Raw genomic sequence first — 24,113 nt, 5'->3', positions numbered from 1 at the left:
TGAAATAACAAAAAATTGTTGATTTATTTTTGGTTTTATTTTCATTTATGGTAGGGAGGTTTCTTTTCCAGATTTTTTTTGTATATTACATACATACATGTACTTAACAGGTAACATTTTATTATTTTCTTATCTAGGAATTCAATGGTTTCTATAATCTTAAAATATCTTTAAATTTTTCATATCGTCTTATGGTCATCGTTGGTTTAATTAAAACTCTATTTTACAAATGAAATAAATCATATGAAACAAAAACACTTAATACTAATTGAAAAACATTTTGCATAACATTTGCTACTAAAATCGTATAGGTAGTGTTGACATATACAAATTTTCATTAAAATCAAAACTGTTGTGTTTGTGTTTCCCACAGACGAGCATATAGACCATTTTTCTTAAGCAGTTCAGCATGAGTACCACGTTCACCAACACGACCATTTTCCAAAACTAAAATCTCATCAGCATCCATTACTGTGGACAAACGATGAGCTATACATATACTGGTACGACCTTTTGTGGCTCTCGCTAGGGCTTGTAAAATGTTCTATACAGCACATCATGTAACAAATGCATAAATGTTAGTAAGTATATCTAAATAGATTATTTTGAACTTACATGTTCTGTTATTGAGTCCAAACTACTGGTAGCTTCATCAAATATTAATATTGGTGAATTTTTCAATATCGCTCTGGCAATGGCAACACGTTGTTTTTCACCTCCGGAAAGTTTCAAACCACGTTCACCCACTTGTGTTTGATATTTTTTGGGCCAACCCATAATGTTATCGTGTAAATCGGCCATGCGTGCAGCATTTTCAACATCTTCTTGGCTCTTATTCAAATTGCCATAGTGTATATTGTGTTGTATTGTATCATGGAATAGTACAGAGTCCTGGAAAATATCGTAATTCATCAATGATTAATGTTATGTAATTGGCATAAACTTCTACTAGGTCGATTGTCCTTCTGCTTTACCCTTGTGGGTTTAAGTTGGGCTTAGAAGCAGACCACTCTTCACCAATTAATCACCTATACGAATCTCGCTCAGAAGATGATTTTTCCCAGCCAGTGGATGTGCCTACAGATTGTCCTTCTACCTTACCCTTGTCTTTCGCGTTTGAGTTTGGCTTAGAAGCAGACCCCTCTTCACCAATTAATCAGCTTTACGAATCTCACTCAGAAGATGATTTTTCTCACGTGGACGTGCCTACAGATCGACCTTTTGTTTTACCCTCGCCTTTCGGAATTGAGTTGGGTTTAGAAGTAGGCCCCTCGGTAATTGCTCACCTTTAGGAATCTCGATCGTTTTGAGGGTAGAATCTTAGGCTTTAGTTATGCCTTTCGTGCCTTCAGTAGTGCGATTCTCTAACACATGTTTTGAGTTACCGACAATTGACGGTAAAATTAAAATGCTTATAATTTCGTTAATTACCGATGTTTTTCGGTAAATTAGCGACGAATAAAAAGAAGTCGCAACGTTCTACCGATAGCAAGAGTGTTGTCAACTTTAATTTGAACTTTTCATTCATAATTTTGAGTTTTAATTTTACCGATTTTTGGCGGTAACTCAAAAAATGTGTTAGAGAATCGCATTACAGAAGAAAGCAGTCGTAAAGTTCTAGCGATAGCAACAGCGTTGCCAACTATTATTTGAACATTTAAACTCATCATTTTGCGTTTTAATTTTACTGATATTGGTCGGTAACTCAAAAAATGATTTAGAAAATCGCACTACAAATTGTCCTTCTGCTTTACCCCCATCTTTCAGATTTGAGTTGGGCTTAGAAGCGGACCCTTCGTCAATTTATCACCTTTACGAATTTCCCTCAGAAGATGATTTTTCTCCGCCTGTGGACGTGCCTTTTGCTTTGCCCTTGCCTTTCGGGATTGAGTTGGGCTTAGAAGAAGATCACATCGCCACTTTTACGGATTTTGATCGGTTTAGGGGTAGGTTCTTTGGCTTTCTTCATACCTTTCAGGTTTGGGTTCGGCTTCGAAACAGAACTAGACTTCGCTACGTTGCTCGTCGTCAAAGCTTCCCCAGAGGCTTTGTCTTGGGGAACTACATGTTCTGGGAAAAAGATCTTATACAAGTGAAGCTCACGTCGAAGTTTTCTATCAACATGTGCCGAAGTGGGACCAGCTCCAATTGGATTTGCCTCCTTTTTCCACATTATCCTCAACTTCGTAAAATTGGCCGGAATCACCGTTGCGTTCAGTTCGTCGTTGAGTGGCTTGTTCTGGAACAAGCCTTTTCATTTGGTCGAGGAGTTCCCTACTTTGTTTTTCTAAACTATCCTCAATTGTATTAAGGGTCCAAACTGGGCTCTATTATTGTTCAAAGTGATCGCCGGGTCCTCATCTCTTCTATCATTAATTTCTAATGCGTTGTACTAGCAAGCATAGCTGTAGGCGTAAAGCCATCCACACCTAATTCAGTCGCACCAACGCTTGGCGCAGGTTATTTAGGGACGGCGTCGTAACTTTTTCATTTAATTTTTCTCCCCCGAACTATCCTGAACCATTTTTCATCTACGGATGATCTAAAGGATCCACAGTATACAGAGGTGAGTATAGCAAGCAAACCTTAGAGAAAGCCCTCTGCTAGATTCTGCTGCTCTGTCAGAGATTGCTCTCAGACAATTCTGATTCAGCACGTCACCTTCCCCGCGCCCAGTAGGAGAATGGCATCACAATGACCACACGGAGGTGGCACCTCAAGGAATAGACCGAAATAGACTGGAACTGGATCTTATTATGGGAGTATTTCTTCTTTCGATAATTATCGTGCCGAATTGTCATTTTAGTTAGTCTATTGGAGCTTTTGGGTCATTATATCAGGAATCATGGACTTGCCATTCAGGGCTTTGGTAAGCTTGTGAGGATTGCTCCGTTGACCTAACTCTCTTCAATCCTCATCTTGGAACTGGATCTTATTATGGGAGTATTTCTTCTTTCGATAGTTATCGTGCCGAACTGTCATTTTAGTTAGTCTATTAGAGCATTTGGGTCATTATATCAGGAATCAGGGACTTGCCACTCAGGACTTTGGTAAGCTTGTGAGGATAACTCCGGATAACTCAGCCTTTTGATAGCAGGCAGCGGAGGTAGGGGGATTAAAGTCCTGACTCGAGTTGGGTCTCTTCGCCTTCAGGTGTGGTTGCTCCGTTGACCTAACTCTCTTCAATCCTTCAAACTCAATGATAATTGCAGCGTCTTTCAGGCAGAGATTTTTGCAATCAGGAAAGCAGCGGGGATGGTCAAAGAACTTGGGAGCAGCCTTATAGAACCGGTGACTATTTTTGTCGATAGTCAAGCGGCCCTTGAGGCCCTCAAGTCGAGGACCATAAATTCAAAAGCTATCCTCGACTGCAAAACCGCTCTGCTTGAAGTACGTGATATCGTTGGCCTTTTCTGGGTTCCAGGACACAGTGATATAGAGGGAAACGAAGAGGCGGATGAACTAGCAAGGGGTGGATCTCAGTCGACTGACTAACCAGTTGAGTCATCTATCAGACCACCAAGGTGCTACTAAATCCGGAACCTTCGCGGTTTCTTTCTTGAGAAGGCAGGGCAAAGATGGCACAGGGAACCTGGTTGTAAGGTATCCAACGCAATCTGGCCTAGCTACTCTCAATATAGAACCAATTCTCTCTTCTCACTTAACAAGTTAGGGATAAAGACCACTGTAGGACTTATTACGGGTCATAACATGGTCAGGTTCCTAACTTCTAGATGGGACAACAATAGTGTAGACTATTGTAGACTATGTCAAGACCCCGAAGAAACAGAGACGGTCGAACATCTACTGTGTAGGTGCCCCTCGCTACTCACGAGGAGACATCGATTCTTCGGTAGACATGAGATAAATACTCTGACTTTCTTCCCCGACATAGATCCCATCTACATTTATCAATTTGCCAAAAATCTTAATTGGCTTGGCAAACAAAACTAATCAACCACTTTTCTATTCTTCTTCACACAGGGGGATAGAAACCGGCTCAGCTTAAACCACATCCATACTACATCACCTCCACTGCATCAACACATCTTCAACTACATCAACACATCCTCAACTACAGCTACCACACACCCACATCCATATCTTCAACTTCAGCAGCCACACACCCACATCCATAACTAAATCACATCTATAAAACCAAAACTCTTTTTTCATCAGAATCAGCAATAGACAAACCACCGCATACCATCCACCATATACACCAGCACTCATCACCATCACAACCTGAACAACCAATACTTCAAACTCTACAATAGACCTACCACAACACTCAACTTTTTTCTATGGATGATCACAATGGACCTCAAGGTATCCGAGTGAAGTAGCTGCCAACAACGGTAGCTGCGCGTCCTATAACCTAACCTAACCTAACTCTCTTCATCTTGTTCTTTGGAGGGTTGGTTTTGGTTGAAACCACACGCCCAGATGTAGATATAGGGTCTGATTCAGTCTTCCCAGCCTTCTGCATTCTTGGTTTATATTGGGGCTAATGCATCTTCTTTGACTTCATATTTTTTAACTATGAGGGTGTCCTGTTGATGTGGTGACTGAGCCTCGTTTTGAAGAAGGCGTTAATGTCAAAAGAATGAATCATTCACGGATTCAGCGAAATTAACATCTCTTACGATGTGAGCTTTATAGGCTATTGGTGCTGACGTTGAACACAACTTGGCCTCTGCGGATATTAAGATGAGAGTGAGTTTGTTAAGATCAGAATTTACCTCGGACAAGTGAGGGTATCTTCTGCACTCTCTCATCGAGATGGACGAAGATTCCCTCCCGACGAACATCTTGAGATAGTGCATCGACCTAAGGTAAGCCCTCTTAGCCTTAACCAACCTATTTACGACACTAATTGAGGCTGTGGAAACATTGTCGGCCAATTCCGTATTCAAAGTTGCTTCCTCATTTATGTTCTACATCGGAAGGCTAGTACTATCGGCTTCGGTCGATGGACATTCCTTCTGGTTTCACGAAGATCTTGGTCACATATCGGAAGGCTAGTACTATCGGCTTCGGTCGATGGACATTCCTTCTGGTTTCACGAAGATCTTGGCCACATATTTTCAGCAGTTTCTAAACTGTCCTCGACCTCAGAGAACCACTAGGCTGAGACTCAGTCCCACCGTTTTCTTAGGAAGGGCTATCAATTGTCTGCTTTGCCCAGCCTAACTATTCTTCAAAATATCGACATGGGGTACCCCAGCCCGCCTACCCCCGAATGTACTACCGTCTACCGTAGACTGGATCCCTCTGGTCCTGTTTTTATCATTATTATCCGTGGGTGTTTCTTCTATTCCTACCTTTCTTGGAAAACTCCTTGTTTAACCGTACTAAGCTTTGATTTCTTGCTTTTGAACTATTTGCACAGCTGACAAAAGGTGACCAGAGGTCGGATGCTCTTTGTCCACAAATAGTGTGGCGGAATTAAGAATGTGAAGGACTTTTAATAGGTCAAGAGCCACCAACACTCAATCTTGAAATCGGTCGGTTTGATTAATATTTACTTGGTTTTATGGGTGTCATCCCAATTAGCTTGTGGTGAATAAGACTCCCACCCAAAGGATTTTCATAATGTAGAGAGAGAGGTGGAACAGTACAAAAGAGAGTCGCTAGTGCAACAATCCTATCAGACAAGATTGAATACCATTCACACTGACGCAGTCACTGATATTACAACAAACAACTACATATCGCTCATTTACTCAAAGAGTGGCATAACTCAAAAAATGCGTTTTCTAAGTTAGTATTTTCTATTTTTTCTAAGACTTCTACTTTCTCTTGTGGTAAATTTTCATGCTCATATCTCTAAAACTCAACGAGTTACATCTCATTTACTACGAGTTTGTCATAATTAAACAACTTGATTTTTTGAGTTTATTAAGCATTAAACACTTGAAATCATGCTTGATTTTGTACAGACATTCAGCACTGATATCTGGCCAGCTGTTTGTAAAATATGGTCCAAGTTATTTTATTTTTTGTGAAATATGGTCTGTTTCTCTTATCACCAAATTAAAACGCATTTTTGTTGAAACTGGATTTTTTAGATGTGTCACTCTTTGAGTAAATAAGCAATATCATGTGAATGTTGCCGTCGGGTTATATCCCCAACTATCGCAGCAGAAGAACTTTAACCTCAATTCATATGGACAAACCCTTGAGTTGTGTACGAGTTCCTCACTTTTATTTATTAATTAATACACATATACACAATTACATTTTATGCCAACAAAAACTCACCTGTGGCACTACGGCTATCGATTTCCTTAAACTTTCAATGTCCACTTTACTAATATCCTGGCCACCAATTAATATTTTACCCGAATTCGGTTCGAAAAAGCGGAATAACAATCGAACCATTGATGATTTGCCCGAACCAGAGCCACCAACAAAGGCAATATTTTTTCCAGCGGGTATTACAAAAGACAAATCCTTGAATATAGGTTTGCCTGGTTCATATTCAAAGTTGACATTTTGGAATTCAATTGAAGCATCTTCAGGACCCAAAAGCAGTGGTGGGGCATTAACGGGAGCATGAACACGACTATCCACATTCATTAGCGTAAACATAGCTTGCATATCCAGCAACGCTTGACGTACTTCACGATAAACACTGCCCAGAAAACCCAATGGTATACTCAATTGAAAGAGTAATCCATTGACCATGACTAAATCACCAACAGTCATATTACCTTTGGCTATTTCATTGGCAGCCAAAACCATAATAATGCTAAGGGCAGTACTGAAAATAGCATTTTGACCAAAGTTGAGAACAGCTAAACTTGAGCTGGTTTTTAAACTGGCCGATTCGTATTTTTTCAAAACTTCATCATAGCGGGCAGCCTCGAATTTTTCATTATTAAAATATTTAACAGTCTCATAATTAATGAGTGAATCTACAGCCTTATTGCCAGCCTCATTTTCGGCTTGATTCATATAAACACGGAACTTGGTACGCCATTGTGTAACGGATAAGGTGTAGGCGGCATAAACACCAACACAACCCATTGATACACCGGCAAATGCTAAACCACACTATAAATAGAAAATTTAAATTAAGTGCAAGTTTGGACAAGTAATGGAATGGTGTGTTGTTACCTTTAAACCCAATATACTGGACACCAAGGCCAGTTCAAATATGGTGGGAACTATATTGAATACCATGGCAGTTAAAACAAAATTAATGCCTCTAGAACCACGATCGATAGTCTAAAAGAAAAGCATGTATGCATAAATTACAAAAACATTTTATTATGTCCTTTATACCCCACCTTAGACAATGCACCAGTCTGCTTATTTAAATGGAATGCCAAATCTAAATTATGTAAATGTAAAAATACATTGGTTGCAATTTTACGAATAGAGTGATGGGCAACCTTGGCAAATACAGCATTACGCAGTTCATTGAAACCAGCTGCACTGGCACGGGCAATACCATCTGGAGAAATAAAATATAAACACTTATTACCAAATAAAATTAATTTGAATGCAATCAAACACATACATCCTATCAACATGGCAGTGGCAGTTGTTAGTATAGTATCGGCAGGTGTATCCATTGTTAGACTTCCCATTGCATCAACAGCTCCCTTAAACAAAAACGGCACACACACAGTTAAGACTTTGGAACCAGCTAATAAACCCAAAGATATGCCAACTCTGTTTTAAATAGATATATTGAACATTTAATTTGATTATTATTTTAATTTATGTTTTTCTTCATACTAACCTTTTCCTCACTAGGGCATCATCTTTGGGCCATATATAGGCCATCATTGCTCTTATCATATCTTTGGATGTCACTTCAGGTGCATCTAATTTTCCTAGATTACTACCCCCATTACCACCACCTCCTAGATGAACGTGACATTGTCGTAACGGTTGCAGTTGTTGTTGTAACGTTTGTATATGTTGGGCTGGACCTGCAGGGATTTACTAAATTGAACAAAGTAGGATCCCCACAGGGCAACACAACATACAAGCATATCTTTATACACATACATTCGTACAAACGGAAAATTAATTGTTGTTTTCTTTGGTTATGTTTTTAAACCAAATCAAACAAATATTGTTAAAGATATTTACAAACAAACAAAGCAATGGAAAAGAAAAAAATATTAAACAAATGAATAAAACCTCCACCATTTGAATTTATTTTATTATTATTATTATTTTTTTTTTGCATACAGTACATATTTACAGATTTATATTCGATTCAAATGATTTGTTAAGAAATAAATATTGGAAAAACATCTCGACTTCAAATGGTGGAGGTACAAATAAATTATGTTAGTTTTGTTATTAAAAATCATGATATAATAAAAATAAAAATTGGTTTTATAACAGGAAAATAATTGTATACTACAGACAGGAGGTAAATAAGTCATGTATAAACAAATTAACGGTTCAAGCAGAGATATGGGTTTATTAATAGAATTTCAAAAGAACTGAACTTCTTCCCAAATGATTATGAAAAAATGAAGTCAAAAGGAAGAATACGAGTTTGTGACAGTCTAAGGATAAATAATGGGAAATTACAATTAAATGAAAACAAAAAGAACGATGCAATGTTGAAAATAAGTCAAGTTGATTGTAACACGAAAAAATTAACCGCAGCGTGATGAAAAATAAAAATAAGAAGACGTGTGTCCCGGAGTTTTGCCCCATCACTTCCACTTCTTCTAAACCGCCAAGAATTTTGGTGGAAGTAAAGTTGTAGTTCTCGTTTTAAATACAAAAAATCCATTAAACCTTATCTTCAAGGTTAAATTTCCCTTAACATTTTTTTCTCGGGTTTTGGTCTAAAGATATCAAATCGATCATTCAAGCAAGCAGTCGACTGTAAAAATATACCTTAGATCTCAAAAAAACAACTTTCTGGAACATACAAACCCCGTAGAAGAGTTTCTTTAAGGTCAAAATAGCAAAACAAATGCGATTGTCATCCTTTTTATCTGTTTTGGTACATATTGCTCTTTTACTCAAAGAGTGACACATCTTAAAAAATACCAATTAGAGGTTTTAAGTTGGCGATTGAAATTTGACTTCCCAACTTAAAAAGATTATTACGTAAAAAATAAAATAACTACTTGCGCCAAAAAAATGCAAAAAACTTGCCAGATATCAGTGCTAACACTGCGTTTACACATGACAGGACAGTTCAGTACATGTATTAATTGTCTAAAACCCAAAACTTGCCTGTGTGGCGTAGGCGTCCAGACAACTGCAAAAATAGTTTTAAAATTATGAATGAAAATCGTCGATTTTTTTCGTTCACTTATTTCGTTTTTGTTCATCGTCACCTGAAATGCCCAAAGACGTAACCCTCAAAGGGTTAAGTTGAGGCTTACGTCTTATTTTTACAAAAATGTCAAGTATTTGTTAACCCGACTGTGTGCGAAAAAATGATGGACAGCTGGAAGACAGCCGACAAATGTATGCATGTTTTAGTAATTCAGAGTTGTATTTGAAGACAAATTGTCTGGTGTAAACGCCTAGTAAAATTCAGTGCAAGTTCAAGGATGATTTGAAGTGTTTTAGTGCTTCATAAGTAGACAGCGGAATCCTATGCAAATGCATATATGGTTAGGATGTTCGTAGAGAAAGTTTGATTAGACAGAAACTCGTTTTATCACAAAATAAAACGAATTAGACCCAGAAATTTCTGCACACTTTACATATTTGTATAAAATGAGCATATGCAAAAATACATACAAGGATTTGTGGTCTAAATATCCTACGGAAATGGTTAAAATTTGGTATTAAGTCTTCGTTAGGGGTATGAAACTTTGTCTTCATGTATCCCCCATAGAACGGTACCTCACGATTTACGGTATTTTGAAGGTTGTAGCCTCAATATCCCACCGAAATGACTGAAATTTGGCGTTTTGTCTTCGTTGTGGGTATGAAACGTTCCACCTGAAATTTGTCGGTATAGGTCCACGTTTTCATATAGCCCCCATGGAATGGTACTTCCCGATTTCCGATACTTTGAAGGTTTTGGCCTCAATATTCCGCCGAAATGGCTGAAATTTGGTATTAAGTCTTCCTTGGGGGTATAAAACTTTCCACCTGAAATTTGCCGGTATAGGTCCACGTCTTCATATAGCCCCCATAGAACGGTACCTCCCGATTGCCGATATTTTGAAGGTTTCGAACTCAATATCCCGCCGAAATAGCTGAAATTTGGTCTTCCTTGGAGGTAAAAAACTTTCCAACTAAAATTTGTGGGCTTAGGTTTAACCCTTTATATAGGTATAGAAGGTTGTGGCTGTGGTTATACATTTCTCTATTTTTTTGACTTGCCTGAAGAGAATTTTAAACAGAAAAATTTTACACACAAGCATTTTTGTAACTATTATTAGCTGTGTCTTTTTACGTGACTGCTAAACCTAAATAACGACGGGACGTACACAAATATTTCACCAACCTACCAAAACAACGCTCTCTGAGCGTCCGTGTTACCCAAATACGTTGAGACCCAAATCACATTTAAAACACAAAATCCGCGACCAAAACTTACTTAAATGTTTTCATTCGTAAAACAAATAATTTGCCTTTGCAATGAATTGTATTTCATGTTTTGTTGGGCTTTTGTTTTTAAAATACAAAACACACACATACAAACAATAAGGTTCTGTCAAAGTTAAACTTTTTCAACATACAAATAGTATACGCTCGACGTATTTCGGTAGTTCTCATAAGAATACATGTGTTCTACTTTTTTCACCACATACGCCCTGGATATACGTCCGTATATAGGTATGGGCCTGATAATTTGTAATAATTATTACTAATGTTGCAAATTTTGACAGTTGTATAAAGGAAAAGTTGCTAAAAAAGTGTTTCAGCAACATTTAGTAATTACGAAGACAAACCTAATATTGAAATATTTGTTGCATAAGAAAATATGTAAAACTAGCGGACCCGGCGAACTTCGTCTCGCTATTACGGAATACAATTTCATACAAAAACTCAATTTTCGATTTTTCCAATTTTCCGACATTTCCAGAGAGATTTTCCAAAATTTTCTTCCGTAAAGACCTTCTCCTCGAAAATACGAATAACTGACAAAAAATTTTACAGAAATCGGCCTAGCCGTTCTCATTTTATGAATTACTATACATTTTTTACACCATTTTTATATATATATAGATGTATAAATTTTTCATACATATGTCATATGTTTTGATTGCAATTTAGTCAGAAGTCAAAAATATGACCAGTCCCAAAATTTCACCTGAATCGGACCAAAAATAGGGATTGCATAAAATTCCGCTGTCTATTCATAAATTAAAAAACCTTTTTGTTGAATTATGTCAAACCCGTAGTAAATGAGCTGTAACTCGTTGAGTTTTTGAGATATCAACAAGAAAATTTGACACGAAATAAATTAGAAGTAGTAAAAAAATAGTAATTGCTAACTTATAAAACATATTTTTAAGTTATGCCACTCTTTGAGTAAATTAGCGATATATACTAAACCACTCAAAATTAAAAAAATATCCGAAATTACTGAGGAACTCACTGCCATTTATGACACCGGAGCAGCCAAGATCATCCATATATGTATGTACGTTACCGTGACTGCAACAACAACATATGTTCTCTTTATTCTCATCTGTCGTGGTTTAGCAAAGGAAAGACTCGCTCAGAGAGACTAATGCACAAAATATTTTGAGCACCACCGCACCGGCGACCACCTGTTCTCTCGTCAAGGAAGTGAATAAGGAAACACTGCAGCGGGATTTCTCGTACCAGATTGTCCTGACACCATACAGCCAAATTATGAATATCAACTCCACGTGAGTTTTTTTTTTCAATTTTTCCTTTAAGTTGAAACGACAAAAAGACAAAACTCACGGGGTGTTCACATTCATAATCACTCTGATAGTGTTTCGGCCAGCGGGCCGAAGCATCAAATCTATGCTTCTACGTAGGTATCTATGCTGCTACAACAACAACATAAGGCGGTAAATAACTTAAGATTGCGCACCCGGAAAAAATTGTGGTGAAGGCTAAGAAGTTGGAAAATTTAGAACTTACGTCATCGATACTGTCACCAGATGAAACTTTGGTGCTGCATGTGACCCCACCGAAATTTCGGCTGATGGATGAGGGATATTAGAAAGGTACATATTAAATAAAATATTAATTTTGGGGAACTTGTTTTTTTTTGGCCTCGGAATTCAAGTAATGTTTGCCTACCATTTAGGTATTTCGCAATCCAACGTTTGACATCATTAGAAAGAGTTGTTGTTGCTGTAACACCATATTTATTATATGTTTGTAAGTTCCTTCTTACAGCTTAATCTGGCTCCAATTCTAGAAATGCGGCTGCTTCAATGGTTTGTAGCCACAAAGGTACTGTAGTTGTTGTTGTAGTAGCATAGGCTTTTTGCTAGGTTGGCAGATGCTGGTCCAAATACTTTTGGTTTCGGGTCAATCCGGTGCAATAGAACCCGCTGCCGTGGGATTGAAGGTACTCGAGTTAATTGAGTAGGTTTGTCAGAGCAGGTGAAAAGGTACAGTGTGTGGTGCGGGACTGTGCTGCATGCTGGGCAAATGTTTTGCTCGGCCTTATCGATCCTTGTCTGGCTTTATAAATTGATAGTGCCAAGACCTTTGTCAAGCAACTCAAACCTACTGTTCCCAACTTCTTCAACATTACCATGGATATGCCGTCTGGACAAACGACTTTGGATGGTTTGGACTTGGAGATAATTCTCTCAACTTCATTGGATGTGAAGGAGACGGGGTACAAATCACGCTTAAGTGACTTGTATCTTCGGAATACAGGTCGTCTTGACCTGTTTTCAAAGGATGAATGCTCACTAATTAGCGGTAGAAATGTGTTGCAAACTTATTGGCATCTGAAAAGCAAGGCCGACTTCAGAAACGTCATAAAACCGAGTTGTTTTAGTTACTGCTCGTGCATAGTAAAAGTATTTTAAGATGCACACCATTGGAAAATCTACCTAATGCATCAGTTTTCTACCTCAAGCTTATTTTGTGCGTATTTGCGTTTAAATGCGCATCAGTGACGTTTTGGAGTTCAATACTCCGCATTAATTCGTATCACTGCGATATGGAATATGATGCTTAAGACATTTAATACAAAGCAACTGACGTTTCGGGAGTCAGCCGGAATCTCTGAAGGCTATAGTAGGAAGAGTTTTTTTTATTATTTAATTGTGCAGTGGTCGAGATGCTGTAGCCACTTGGAACACCTGAGAACGAGAACAAGGTTCTCTATTTTCGCGTTCAATTGCACAATTCTTTCGTCAGCTGGGTCGTTGGCACGCACATGTTCACGCTGTTGTGCCAAACGTAAAGCTCTGGATGGATAATTTGTCCTCATGAAAGAAATTTGGCCCGCTGAAATGTAGCGCTTTGCCGCCTTGAGGATTATTTCTCGGAATATCATCTCACCATTTCTGAAACATGAGGGTGACAGCAAGTGGCGTAAGAAGTCGTCAATAAAATTCGTGAAGCCAAGCCAGTTGGCCTTATTATAGTTCACGAATGTGAATCGGTCGGGTTCTACGAAACTGCTAGGTTTCTCCACCGTAAACCGATTCGGGATGTATTCAGAATTTAGTGCGGCCTTCGTTTACTAGGATGCAAATGGAAGAAGCGAGGGATTGACAATGGAAATGTCCAGAGAGCATCGAACATTCCAGTGCAGGATTTCTCGTTGGTGGAAGCGAAGTTGAATTCGTCTATCTTTGCTCTGTCAAATTATGGTGAATTTCATTTAGATCAGGTACCTCAAAATCTTCCCTTTCCGAATTTACAGTGATTATAACCGAAGACTGACTTGGACATGTCCAGGTAGGCCAACTTTCAAATAGACAGATGCTTTACAGTTTTTAAACTTCGTCAAAATATATCAGTCCTCGAAAATGCAACTGAATACATCAAAAATAAAAATGATACATATTTGATTTTTACCTGCTTTATAAATTCGTAATTCTGACGTTTTGAAGTACATAGCTTCGCATTTGTTAAGTATTGCGGCGTTATGAAATACAATACTTAAGACATGTTCGGGCATTTGCAAAGCATCTGACGATACGTAAGTCAGCCGTATTATCGTTGTCAATATTTGAGTTGCCGAGAGTCTTCTTCAATTGAAGAAATAGTTGGCTGTTTTAGAAAATGTTTGTTATTAGTATGTATTCATGTCGTGGCATAGCCTTCCTTTGTCATGACAAGAACTCGAAAATTAAGTCTATTCTCTTTGAGGCGTCCAAGTATCAACGATTCTTCGTTATGATACAGTTGGTACCTTATTACAAGCCCAAGCACATCGTTGGACACGTGGTCGCCTAACTGAAAGACAGAGACATTAAGATAAAAATTTATTGTCTGTATTACCCAATGGTGCCACTTACATGGGAAGAACAAAATTGTGCCAACAAGAACGACTGGAAATACACGAAAATCTTAAAATTGTCCTGAATGGGACCTTGAAAAAACTTTTAAAGCTTCACGAATAGAGTCCATTTGGGGTCCATATAAACACTTTTAAAAGCTAAACATCAATTGTGTTCTTGACGTAAACTTAAACATTTTCATAAAGTCCACATCAATTGGTATATACTGTCCTTCACGAGAGCCCATACAAAAGGTTTGTATTCCGATCTTGTAAAATGTACGATATGACTTAATGATATGAACAAACGTGATATAACAAAATAATAGAAAGGAAATCTTACAAAATGCTAAGCAGCAAATGAACAAAAATATATAGACAAGGGATTCGAAATCAAAGACAAACATATAGCTTACGCTTTCTACAAACCCATTGCATTATACTTAGAGAGATTTTGAAAAGGGGTCGCTAAACCAAATCGTTTTTTGTCATATTCAATACAAAAGTAATATTGAAGTAGATAGAAAAAGTAAAGAGTGGCAGACACAGGATACAATATATATATATAACACAGCCTTTCGCTAAATAACTTCCACACGCTGTAACTAGGTAATATTGCTGCTGTTACATGTATGCTATATAATTACCTTGAGGCGCCTTCTTTACAAAAACACCACCAAGTAATTTACTACCAGGTGTAGGAGTAAATGGTGTTATCTTCTTTTTGTGTGGGTCTTTTTCGGAAGTGCCATCGTCCACCTTGGTAACAGTCGTGCGGGAGCTAAGCAGCTATAAAGAAAATAAAAACCAACAATTTAAATAAAACACTGATTTTTTCGCTTTGATTTAGAAAAACATAAAAATTTACTTTATTTAAAATCTACACTTAAAAACTAAAATTCCATTGTATTTATACAATTTAGTAAATATTCATGACATTCATGCAAGTATGACTTAGCCACTAAACCAGATTTCGATAGTTTTTGTATTGAATCCAAAGATTTTATGAACATTTCGTACTCCTGAAGTTTAAATTTCAACAAAAGTTTAACCTCTTCGTTGACATTATCTAAATTATCTACTGAACCAAATGCAACTTGATTCAAAATATTTGGAAAATGACTTTCTTCTTTGAAAAGTAATTGTAAGACGACATGTAAATTATGTGATATTCCCTCCGAACGATGTACAAACATTTGATCACACAAATTGTGTTCTCTTATGAATTTAAATTTGTTTTTATGAAATATTCGTCCTTTTAGCGATTTCTCGTTATGCAAAAAATTCTCAATATCGTTGAGAGAAAATTCAAAATAATCATGGCGATTTGATGGCAAAAAGAAACCATATTCACATAAAAGCTTTAGATTTGTCAAGGCTCCATAACTTATGAAAATTTGTTGTAAGGGAAGAATTTTGGAATTTTCACAATCATCCAGTGTTAAAATGAATTCCAGTTCTTTCGTTTTACTGTTGCGCATTAAATCAGCCTGGGTTTGAACTTTATCTGAATGATTAAACAAGTCGAGAAATGGGGCCAAAGCTAAATTACAATCTTCTGTTATAAAATTTTGAAAAAATGATTTTTCAGGTTTTAATTGTTTACCAAAAACATAAACACTACGTGTATTCACAACAAAATACGCCCAGCGAAATTGTTGTAATGGATATTTTTCTTCAAAATTTTGGATATTTAAAACTAATTTTAAATTACTGTAAGCCATTTTGATAAGGCGATTTTGTTCCACAGTTCTTTCCAATATATTTTCGGGTAAACATTGTAACTCCGAAATGGGACAAAAGTAGGGAGTTGTAAAATAAGTTGGCAAAGATTTTAAATATGCCTGATATTTTGAATTCTCCTCCAAATCTTTTTGATATAAAATATAAAATGTCATTAATGATTGAAATGAAATTTTATGATCTTTATCGAACTTTGTTTCATCGAATATCTCTTTAAAATTATCATCATTCTCCAAAGTTTTTATACTTAAGAGTGCATCACTTGGCAAGCGTATTAATTCTGAGCCTATTTCTAATGTCTGGGATTTAGAACACAAACCACGTCCGCTTATAGGGAAATTTCTAGCGGTTAATTGCGTTTCATTCCTCCAACCCAAAGAACATAAATATTTATACAAATCTGGTAGGAATCGGTCATCTTTAACTTGATTTTGTTCCTTAGCTAGCTTTTGTCGTTGTTTACGCGAACGATAAGTACGACCCATTTTTGATTGTTTTTAAAGAAATTCTCTTAAATTAAACACCACTGTTGAAACAAGTACCGCTTTGCAGTTATTTTGGGAATACTTTTAAGACTGTCTTTTCAGCCGAAATTTAAAATGTCTGCAAAGATAACAAGATGAAGGGAATTTAAAGTCAGTGTTTTTGGCACATACAAGTACTTAGTAGCAATTTCAAATAAAAAATGCAAAGCTTTTAGTAGAGTTGTGTAGCAAACTTCTTGAACAGTTACCATGAACAAATTTAAATCTTATAGCAACTGTGGAAATGTTTGCAAATCATCAATCCATTCACGATGATGTATTTTTTGTTTATTATTCGAAAAATGATGAACATCATACTAAGTATTTATGACTTAGTCTGAACAATTCTTTTCGATTTGTTAGATAAATTAGATTATAATTATCTTATATATATAACTTCTTGAAAGTATCACAAAAGCCACCTGATTGATATCCAGTAAAGTGGAAGTGATTCAATGATTTCACTTATTCTTTAGCATGAGATCAAATGAAGACGTTAAAGACATCAGACGGCTTTGCCGACAGTTAAATACTCTCAACCTTAGAATGTACAAAAAATAATAATAACAAGAGTGATATTGGAAGTATAGGGTGTTTTTTTAAGCTAGATAGAACTTTAAATTGTAAAAAGTAACACAAAAAATTAAATTTTAATGAAACTTTTTTTTATTTGTTTCAGTATACTCTGACAAATCATCGTGAATAGGCTCACGCTTGAACAACGCTACGAAATTATCCAAATTTACTTTGAAAATCAGTCGTCGATTCGCGCAACTCCTAGACCACATCGTCATTTGTATGGCGTACATAATCGTCCATCTGAACAAGCGCAATTTTGGCTTAACGGGTTTGTTAATAAGCAAAATTGCCGCATATGGAGTGAGACCAATCCACAAGAGACCCTACAGACTCCATTACATCCAGAAAAATGCACCGTATGGTGCGGTTTTCACGCTGGTGGCATCATCGTACCTTATTTCTTCAAAAATGAGGCCGGAGCTCGCGTTACGGTCAATGGAGATCGTTACCGCACCATGATCAATGATTTTTTGTTTGAAAATATGGATGACATTGATCCGGAGGAGATGTGGTTTCAACAGGATGACGCTACGTGCCATACGGCGAACGCAACCATCGACTTATTGAAATCAAAATTTGGCGATAAGTTGATTTCGAGAAGTGGACCTGTCAATTGGCCTCCAAGGTCGTGCGATTTGACACCTCTCGATTATTTCCTGTGGGGCTACGTGAAGTCACTGGTTTATGCTGATAAACCAGCAACAATTGATGCACTTCGTCAAGAACAGCCGCGGTGCCCATATGCCCGAAATCATTTTCAAATGTTAATGCCACGTATCGATCTTTCGAATAAAAAAAATTTTGATTACAATTTAATTTTTTGTGTTATTTTTTACAATTTCAAGTTCTATCGGGCTTAAAAAAACACACGTTATAATGAAATCGTTTTTTAGTTTCTTTGGTTATTTTTTATTTTTAAAGATTAAATCTATTCTAAAATCTTTATTTACATAAATTACACTATGATACAAAAGTTGACGAAAGTACCTATGGTTTCATTGGGTCACATATCGTTGTTCACTATCAAAATTTTGTATGAAAATTAAATAATTAAATTGTAGTTGAGTGTCGAACGACGTATAGACATCGAATGACTGTCGGTATGAACATGGCATAAGGCTAAGTAAAAATTTTTGATAGCTAGGATAATTTGCCTAAAACACTAAAAATATTCAAATCAGAAGTTAGGGCGGAACAAATTTCCTTTACCGACCCTTCGCAGAAAAAATCAAAAAATTTTGTTTTAAATCGCAAGTATTCTTAAGTAGCCGGCCTTCGGCCGGGGATTTAAGACTTTCTCCTATGGACAGGAGCGAATTTCGGCTACGCGAACAAACTTTTTTTTAAATCGTAATTTTTTTCCCAAGTAAACAAGGGAATTTTCGGAACTTCGGAGGCCTATATCTCGGTAAGTATACATTTCCCCAACAAAAGAAATACATTGTTGGAATCGGCATGAAAAGCACTATCTGTGGTAATTTTTTTATAATTTTCTGCGGTGGGTCGGTAAAGGAAAGATATGCCGTTAGGGCTGCAGGAATGTTGTATACCACAATGAACCACAATGAAGACTTAAGGCCAAATTTCAGCCATGAGGTTTAAATTTTTTTTCCTTGGTCAAGCCTCTTACTTCGTCAAAAAATTGTGACTAACAAAATATAACTGCAACCTCTAGCATGACTATGTTTACACTACACACAATTATATTATGGAAGCTCTGTATATACTAGGCTGTAACTATGTTATCTGAACACGTACATCGATCAGCATAGTTGGCATCAATGGAATGGTCAAGAGTTCGTCTATTAAATATAACTTAAGGGGGAATAAAGATTTATTCATTATACTAAAAATTTTATAAATGTTCACACAAAAGTGTTGGTCCATTTCAGCCGCTAAATATTATCTGATCATCATGTTAAATTGCTAGCTTCTTCTCTGTCGTAAACCCAAACCTTACTTAAAATGTTCCATCGATCAGACCATAGTTGAGACCTACAGAGCCGCTATAAAATCGGATACAAATTTTGGTTTTTGGTCCATGCCTGTAGTTCAATTAAAATTTTTAATGGACCGAAACACATCTGAAAATCACGGGGGTATACGACGAATATTACGACGAATATTTATGTAGACTATAGGACTCTTCCCATCTGAAACCCCCCTCAACAACCAAAGTTTCGTGAGGATCGGATCAAAATTTCGACCAGTAGCGTGATTACAAAAATGGAAAAATGGGATGTATTACTGACTATTGCGATATTTTCGTCGTTTGACCACCTACGCCAACCTACTTTCCATTGTTGTAAAGATGAAGTTTTCTTTTGGAATACTCTTAACAGAAGCGGAGATATTCGCATTAGAATAAAACCTTGTCTTTTTCTCCACATGTTTTTTGCCCATTGCGACACCTGAATATGATCCGACCATCACCAAAAAATACATCACGATCCAATAAAATTGCGACCTGTAGCGTGATTACAAAGTTTTAATGGACCGACGGACGGACACACATAGCCCAGATCGACTCAGCTCGTCGATACATTAATTTTTGTATATATAAGTACATGCCTACGACGATTATTTCGATGCGTTACAAACTTTTTGGCCAAAACCAACTTATAATATAAAAACACTCCATTCTATTTTGCAAGAATGCCAGGTGGTGGTTTTTGAATCAATCGGGCCATTATTGGGAGATTTCTAAAGACTTTAGTGCAGGAGGTGTATGAAGGAGTGAACCTAAATATAAGACTTTTAGGGAACCATATCTCAGGTAGAAATGGCTTTCCCTACAAAAAATGATAATGTAATCATGATCACCACCACTACTCTATTAAAATTTCGACACGCTCTGAGATTTGATCTTAAACTGGATTAAAGCGCAAGGGCGTTGAACTTTTGTGGAGAAGGTACATGAAGGTATGAACCCGACTATGTTGAACTGAATCTAATTTTGTGAATCATTTCTTTCGGTAGTTATCGTTGGCCACGTACGATTTTTTGAGCTTTGGGACAATTAAGCGAAATTTCGAACTTTTTTGAAACTTGATGTACATAGGTTTGGAAGGAATTTTGTGATGTGCAAATTTCGACCAAAACGGATTCTCTACGCAAGTTATTGTAAACATGAGTAATTTTATTTGAAGTCGGTCGATTTTTTTAGAATATAAGCCATTATCTCAGGAATTATAGACTTGCCACCGGAAAAGAAAGATATCGTAGTAATGGGAACCGCGAGGACAATCTACTGCAAAACACATTAAAAACAACACGCGACACTTAAACTGCACTTTTGTGAAAGGTTTTGAAATTTCATGTCGCAGATACCCGAATTAATGACCAATATAGTCCTTACTCGAAATTGATCTATGTCTGGAAGAAATATTACGAGACCTAAATTATTTACCATATTGGTTGATCCGTTCGACAGTTATCATGTACACGAAACTACCAAGCCTGCACGTCTGAACCTGATTTTGGACAAACATACTTGGGGGTCTAAACAATTATATATAAGGCACATAAATGACCTTTTTCGTCTTTAAGTTAACCCACACGTCCAAAGAATGAAGTGTGTCACACATCAGGTTCTCTAGAGGAATGTGATCAACTGGAATTGTATTCTCCCATGGCCAACGGGTGTTTGATACATGATAATTTAATTGGTTCTTGATGTGTTACGATCATTCTAGACCACCACCTTACTAACACAATTTCCGCAACATTTAATAAATAATAACAAACTTTCAGTATTACGAAATATTTTCTATCAGATGTTTGTCTTTCACACAATAAAATCTCAACGAGATTGGCAGATTGGCCTTGAAATATAGGGAAAAAAACAACACGTATTGGTTTGCATGATTGTGCGTACACTCAACGACGTCCATTTAGCCACTTACCAAATTTGCTGCCACACGATGATGCTGACCGGTAATAGCATTGAATTTGCAGAGTGGATAACGTCCCAAAGTACTGTATCCTCTATGGCTATTAAGTTGATGTTTACTGCAAATTCTCGCTAAGTGGACAAGTCCAGCCGCCATAATTTGATCCAAAACAAAATATCAAAAAAAGTCTGTGTCTGTCTTCGCCAGCAAAATTCTGTTTTTCTACTTTCTTCTCTGTCAAAACAGATTGACAGATATTGACGTTTTTTAGGTAGAGAAAAAATATGGCAACTTTATCATAGTACAAAGTTCATACAAAAAGTCCCGACGCCGTTTTCTGCTATAATTTTTCAGTGATACCATTGGCCTGTTCCCGTACTTTATAAAGTGGTAAAAGTTGTAAAAGTCGTAAACGATTTTCATATACATTTTGTGTACGGGAAGAAAATGAAATGTTATGACCCATTTACATCAAACAGTGTTTAGAAAAAAAACGCCAATTAAAGCTCTGTTCCAGAACTAAAAAGTTTTTACCACTTTTACACATTTTTCGTTCCGGTAAACAAAATTTATATGAAAATCGTTTACGACTTTTACAACTTTTACGACTTTTACCACTTTAAAAAGTACGGGAACAGACCATAAATGTAATTAGAAATTAGATTTAGCATTACTCCGCGGATGGACTATAATATTTTTAGGATAAATACCCTATTGAACTTCTCGACATTTGTTTGTGGTACAACTCTCGTTTAAGTGTTACTCCAGTATGGCTTAGGCCCATACCTATATTCAGAAATTGGTCACTGAGTCCTAAATGACTTTCAGAAGATAGAAAATATGCACTTGCATTACAAAAAAAGTAAGGATAAAGCCTTTCATGGCCTTGTAACACATCACAAACCATCGGCTTATTTACGTAACCAAAAATCTAGTTCAAGTTTCGCCTTGATGTACCTTCAAAACTTGATGTACATTAGAAACTTGGTGAAATTGAGTTAGTCCCAATTTACATTAGGCGAGTTTACTTGCGGCAATTGTCAGTTTGTTGGTGAGAGAGGGTGTTGAGAGGCAAAGGGTTACCATATCCCTCACCTCTCTCTCCATCAAACTGACAATTGCCGCAAGGAAAATTGCCTAATGTAAATATGGACTTAGTTTTGAATGCCTAAGCAGGAAAATCAGTATACCACCATACCTTTCTGTGTACTCTAACACCAAAAGTACAAAGCAGCTTCTAGGAGACATGTATTTATCAATGATTTATGATGTGTTACAAGGCCATGAAAGGCTTTACCCAGCAAAATTAAATGGAAGTGATTCCATGTGAAATTATGATTTCACTGGTTCTTTTGAATGAGTGCGAAAGCAGTCGTGAAAGATCCGATCTTTTTCATCGAATTTTCATGAGTGCAATTGAAGTCGTGAAAGGTCCGATCTTTTTCATCGAATTTTCATGGGTGCAATTGAAGTCGTGAAAGGTCCGATCTTTTTCATCGAATTTTCATGGGTGCAATTGAAGTCGTGAAAGGTCCGATCTTTTTCATCGAATTTTCATGAGTGCAATTGAAGTCGTGAAAGATCCGATCTTTTTCATCGAATTTTCATGAGTGAAATTGAAGTGGTGAAAGATCCGATCTTTGTCATAATATTGTCATGAGTTCAAATAAATTGATAACCCAGCAAAATTAAATGGAAGTGATTCCATGTGAAATCATGATTTCACTGGTTCTTTTGCACGAGTGCAAAAGGAGTCGTGAAAGATCCGATCCTTTTCATCGAATTTTCATGAGTGCAATTGAAATCGTGAAAGATTCGATCTTTTTCATCGAATTTTCATGAGTGCAATTGAAGTCGTGAAAGATCCGATCTTTTTCATCGAATTTTCATGAGTGCAATTGAAGTCGTGAAAGATCCGATCTTTTTCATCGAATTTTCATGAGTGAAATTGAAGTGGTGAAAGATCCGATCTTTGTCATAATATTGTCATGAGTTGAAATAAATTGATAAGTACCCGCACAATAAATTATCAAATACTCATGTACCCGAATAATTGTGTACTTGCAAAAGTAATTGTTAAAATGAAAATAAAAGTCAGATGAAAGTGATCGATAGTGGCAAAATTTATATATTTTAATTAAAAATACAATGTAAATTTATATAAAACAAAAGAAAAAGTATATTGTGTTTGGAAACTTGTTTCGTTTTGTGGATATTAAAAAGAAGTATGAAAAAGACCACGAGCTCCACCAGCACCGATATAGTAAAACATATCGAGCTGCAATTATTGGGTTGGCTGGGCCATGTCAACAGGATGGATAAAGATGCCACCGGTATATAATTACGAGCCATATGACGTTACTCCACCCGAGGGAAGAACAAAACACCAATGGAAAGATCAAATTCAATATGATATCACAAAACATGGCATCCAAAGTTAGAGAAGCAAAGTAGAAGATCGGTAAAATAAGTATAAAAGAGACCATAACATGGTAATTATTACAGGATAATTTTTTTTTTTTTGAAATAACATAACAGAATTCAAATTTATACTACATTTCCCAAATGATGAGCTTGGTTAATTTATCGAATATTGGAAAAACGGAACCCCAAGTTGAAAGAAATATCTTGCAGCCATCGGAAGAGATAAATATGATATTGCAGATTAATATAATATATAATTTTGAAAATTACATATAAAATAAAGAAAAATAGCATCTGACGATACAAATCATCTGTGCATTGTATTCTTATTAATTCAACAAATTACATAATTGTATTGCAAATTTTATTTCTGATTGGGGAAAATTCGGATCCAAAGCATTGGTGCAAGAAGCCATGACAATGAACTGGTGCAAGAAACCATGACAATGAACTGGAGCAAGATGCTATGACAATGAACTGGTGCAAGAAGCCATGGCAATGAACTGGTGAAAAATGTCATGACAATGAACTGGTGCAAAATGCCATGAC

General features: G+C 36.6%; 2 protein-coding genes across 3 annotated transcripts; both read right to left on the bottom strand.

The window, feature by feature from the left end:
• Positions 1-15: 15 nt before the first annotated feature.
• Positions 16-21,429, bottom strand: ABCB7 (ATP binding cassette subfamily B member 7). 2 transcript variants are annotated; one of them, XM_073985848.1, is made up of 9 exons: positions 21,153-21,429; positions 15,049-15,190; positions 7,754-7,946; positions 7,529-7,683; positions 7,296-7,462; positions 7,123-7,233; positions 6,265-7,059; positions 616-891; positions 16-544 (listed from the first exon to the last, which is right to left on the bottom strand). In XM_073985848.1, exons 1-9 carry the CDS (start codon positions 21,294-21,296, stop codon positions 344-346), a joined length of 2,184 nt encoding a protein of 727 aa, XP_073841949.1. In that variant the 5' UTR covers positions 21,297-21,429; the 3' UTR covers positions 16-343. The 2 variants fall into 2 exon arrangements, with proteins under 2 accessions (XP_073841949.1, XP_073841950.1); XM_073985849.1 differs by having other exon boundaries at positions 7,754-7,877.
• On the bottom strand, positions 15,239-21,290 carry LOC141403446 (SET domain-containing protein 4). Its single transcript, XM_073985850.1, has 2 exons — positions 21,153-21,290; positions 15,239-16,747 (listed from the first exon to the last, which is right to left on the bottom strand). Exon 2 carries the CDS (start codon positions 16,627-16,629, stop codon positions 15,295-15,297), a length of 1,335 nt encoding a protein of 444 aa, XP_073841951.1. The 5' UTR covers positions 16,630-16,747; positions 21,153-21,290; the 3' UTR covers positions 15,239-15,294.
• Positions 21,430-24,113: the final 2,684 nt, after the last annotated feature.

The sequence above is a fragment of the Musca autumnalis genome, unplaced genomic scaffold (assembly GCF_047663935.1).
Source record: "Musca autumnalis isolate F117 unplaced genomic scaffold, ASM4766393v1 scaffold_4, whole genome shotgun sequence".
NCBI classification, from domain to species: Eukaryota; Metazoa; Arthropoda; class Insecta; order Diptera; family Muscidae; genus Musca; species Musca autumnalis.
This window is presented reverse-complemented; position numbering and strand designations above follow the sequence as displayed.

Excerpts from the sequence above, each read along its gene's own strand:
- ABCB7 (XM_073985848.1), bottom strand. The coding sequence starts at position 21,296 with ATGGCGGCTGGACTTGTCCACTTAGCGAGAATTTGCAGTAAACATCAA. Across the intron at positions 15,191-21,152 it reads ATCGTGTGGCAGCAAATTTG|CTGCTTAGCTCCCGCACGAC; the intron begins GTAAGTGGCTAA and ends TTTTCTTTATAG. Across the intron at positions 892-6,264 it reads CGATAGCCGTAGTGCCACAG|GACTCTGTACTATTCCATGA; the intron begins GTGAGTTTTTGT and ends GATATTTTCCAG.
- LOC141403446 (XM_073985850.1), bottom strand. The coding sequence starts at position 16,629 with ATGGGTCGTACTTATCGTTCGCGTAAACAACGACAAAAGCTAGCTAAG.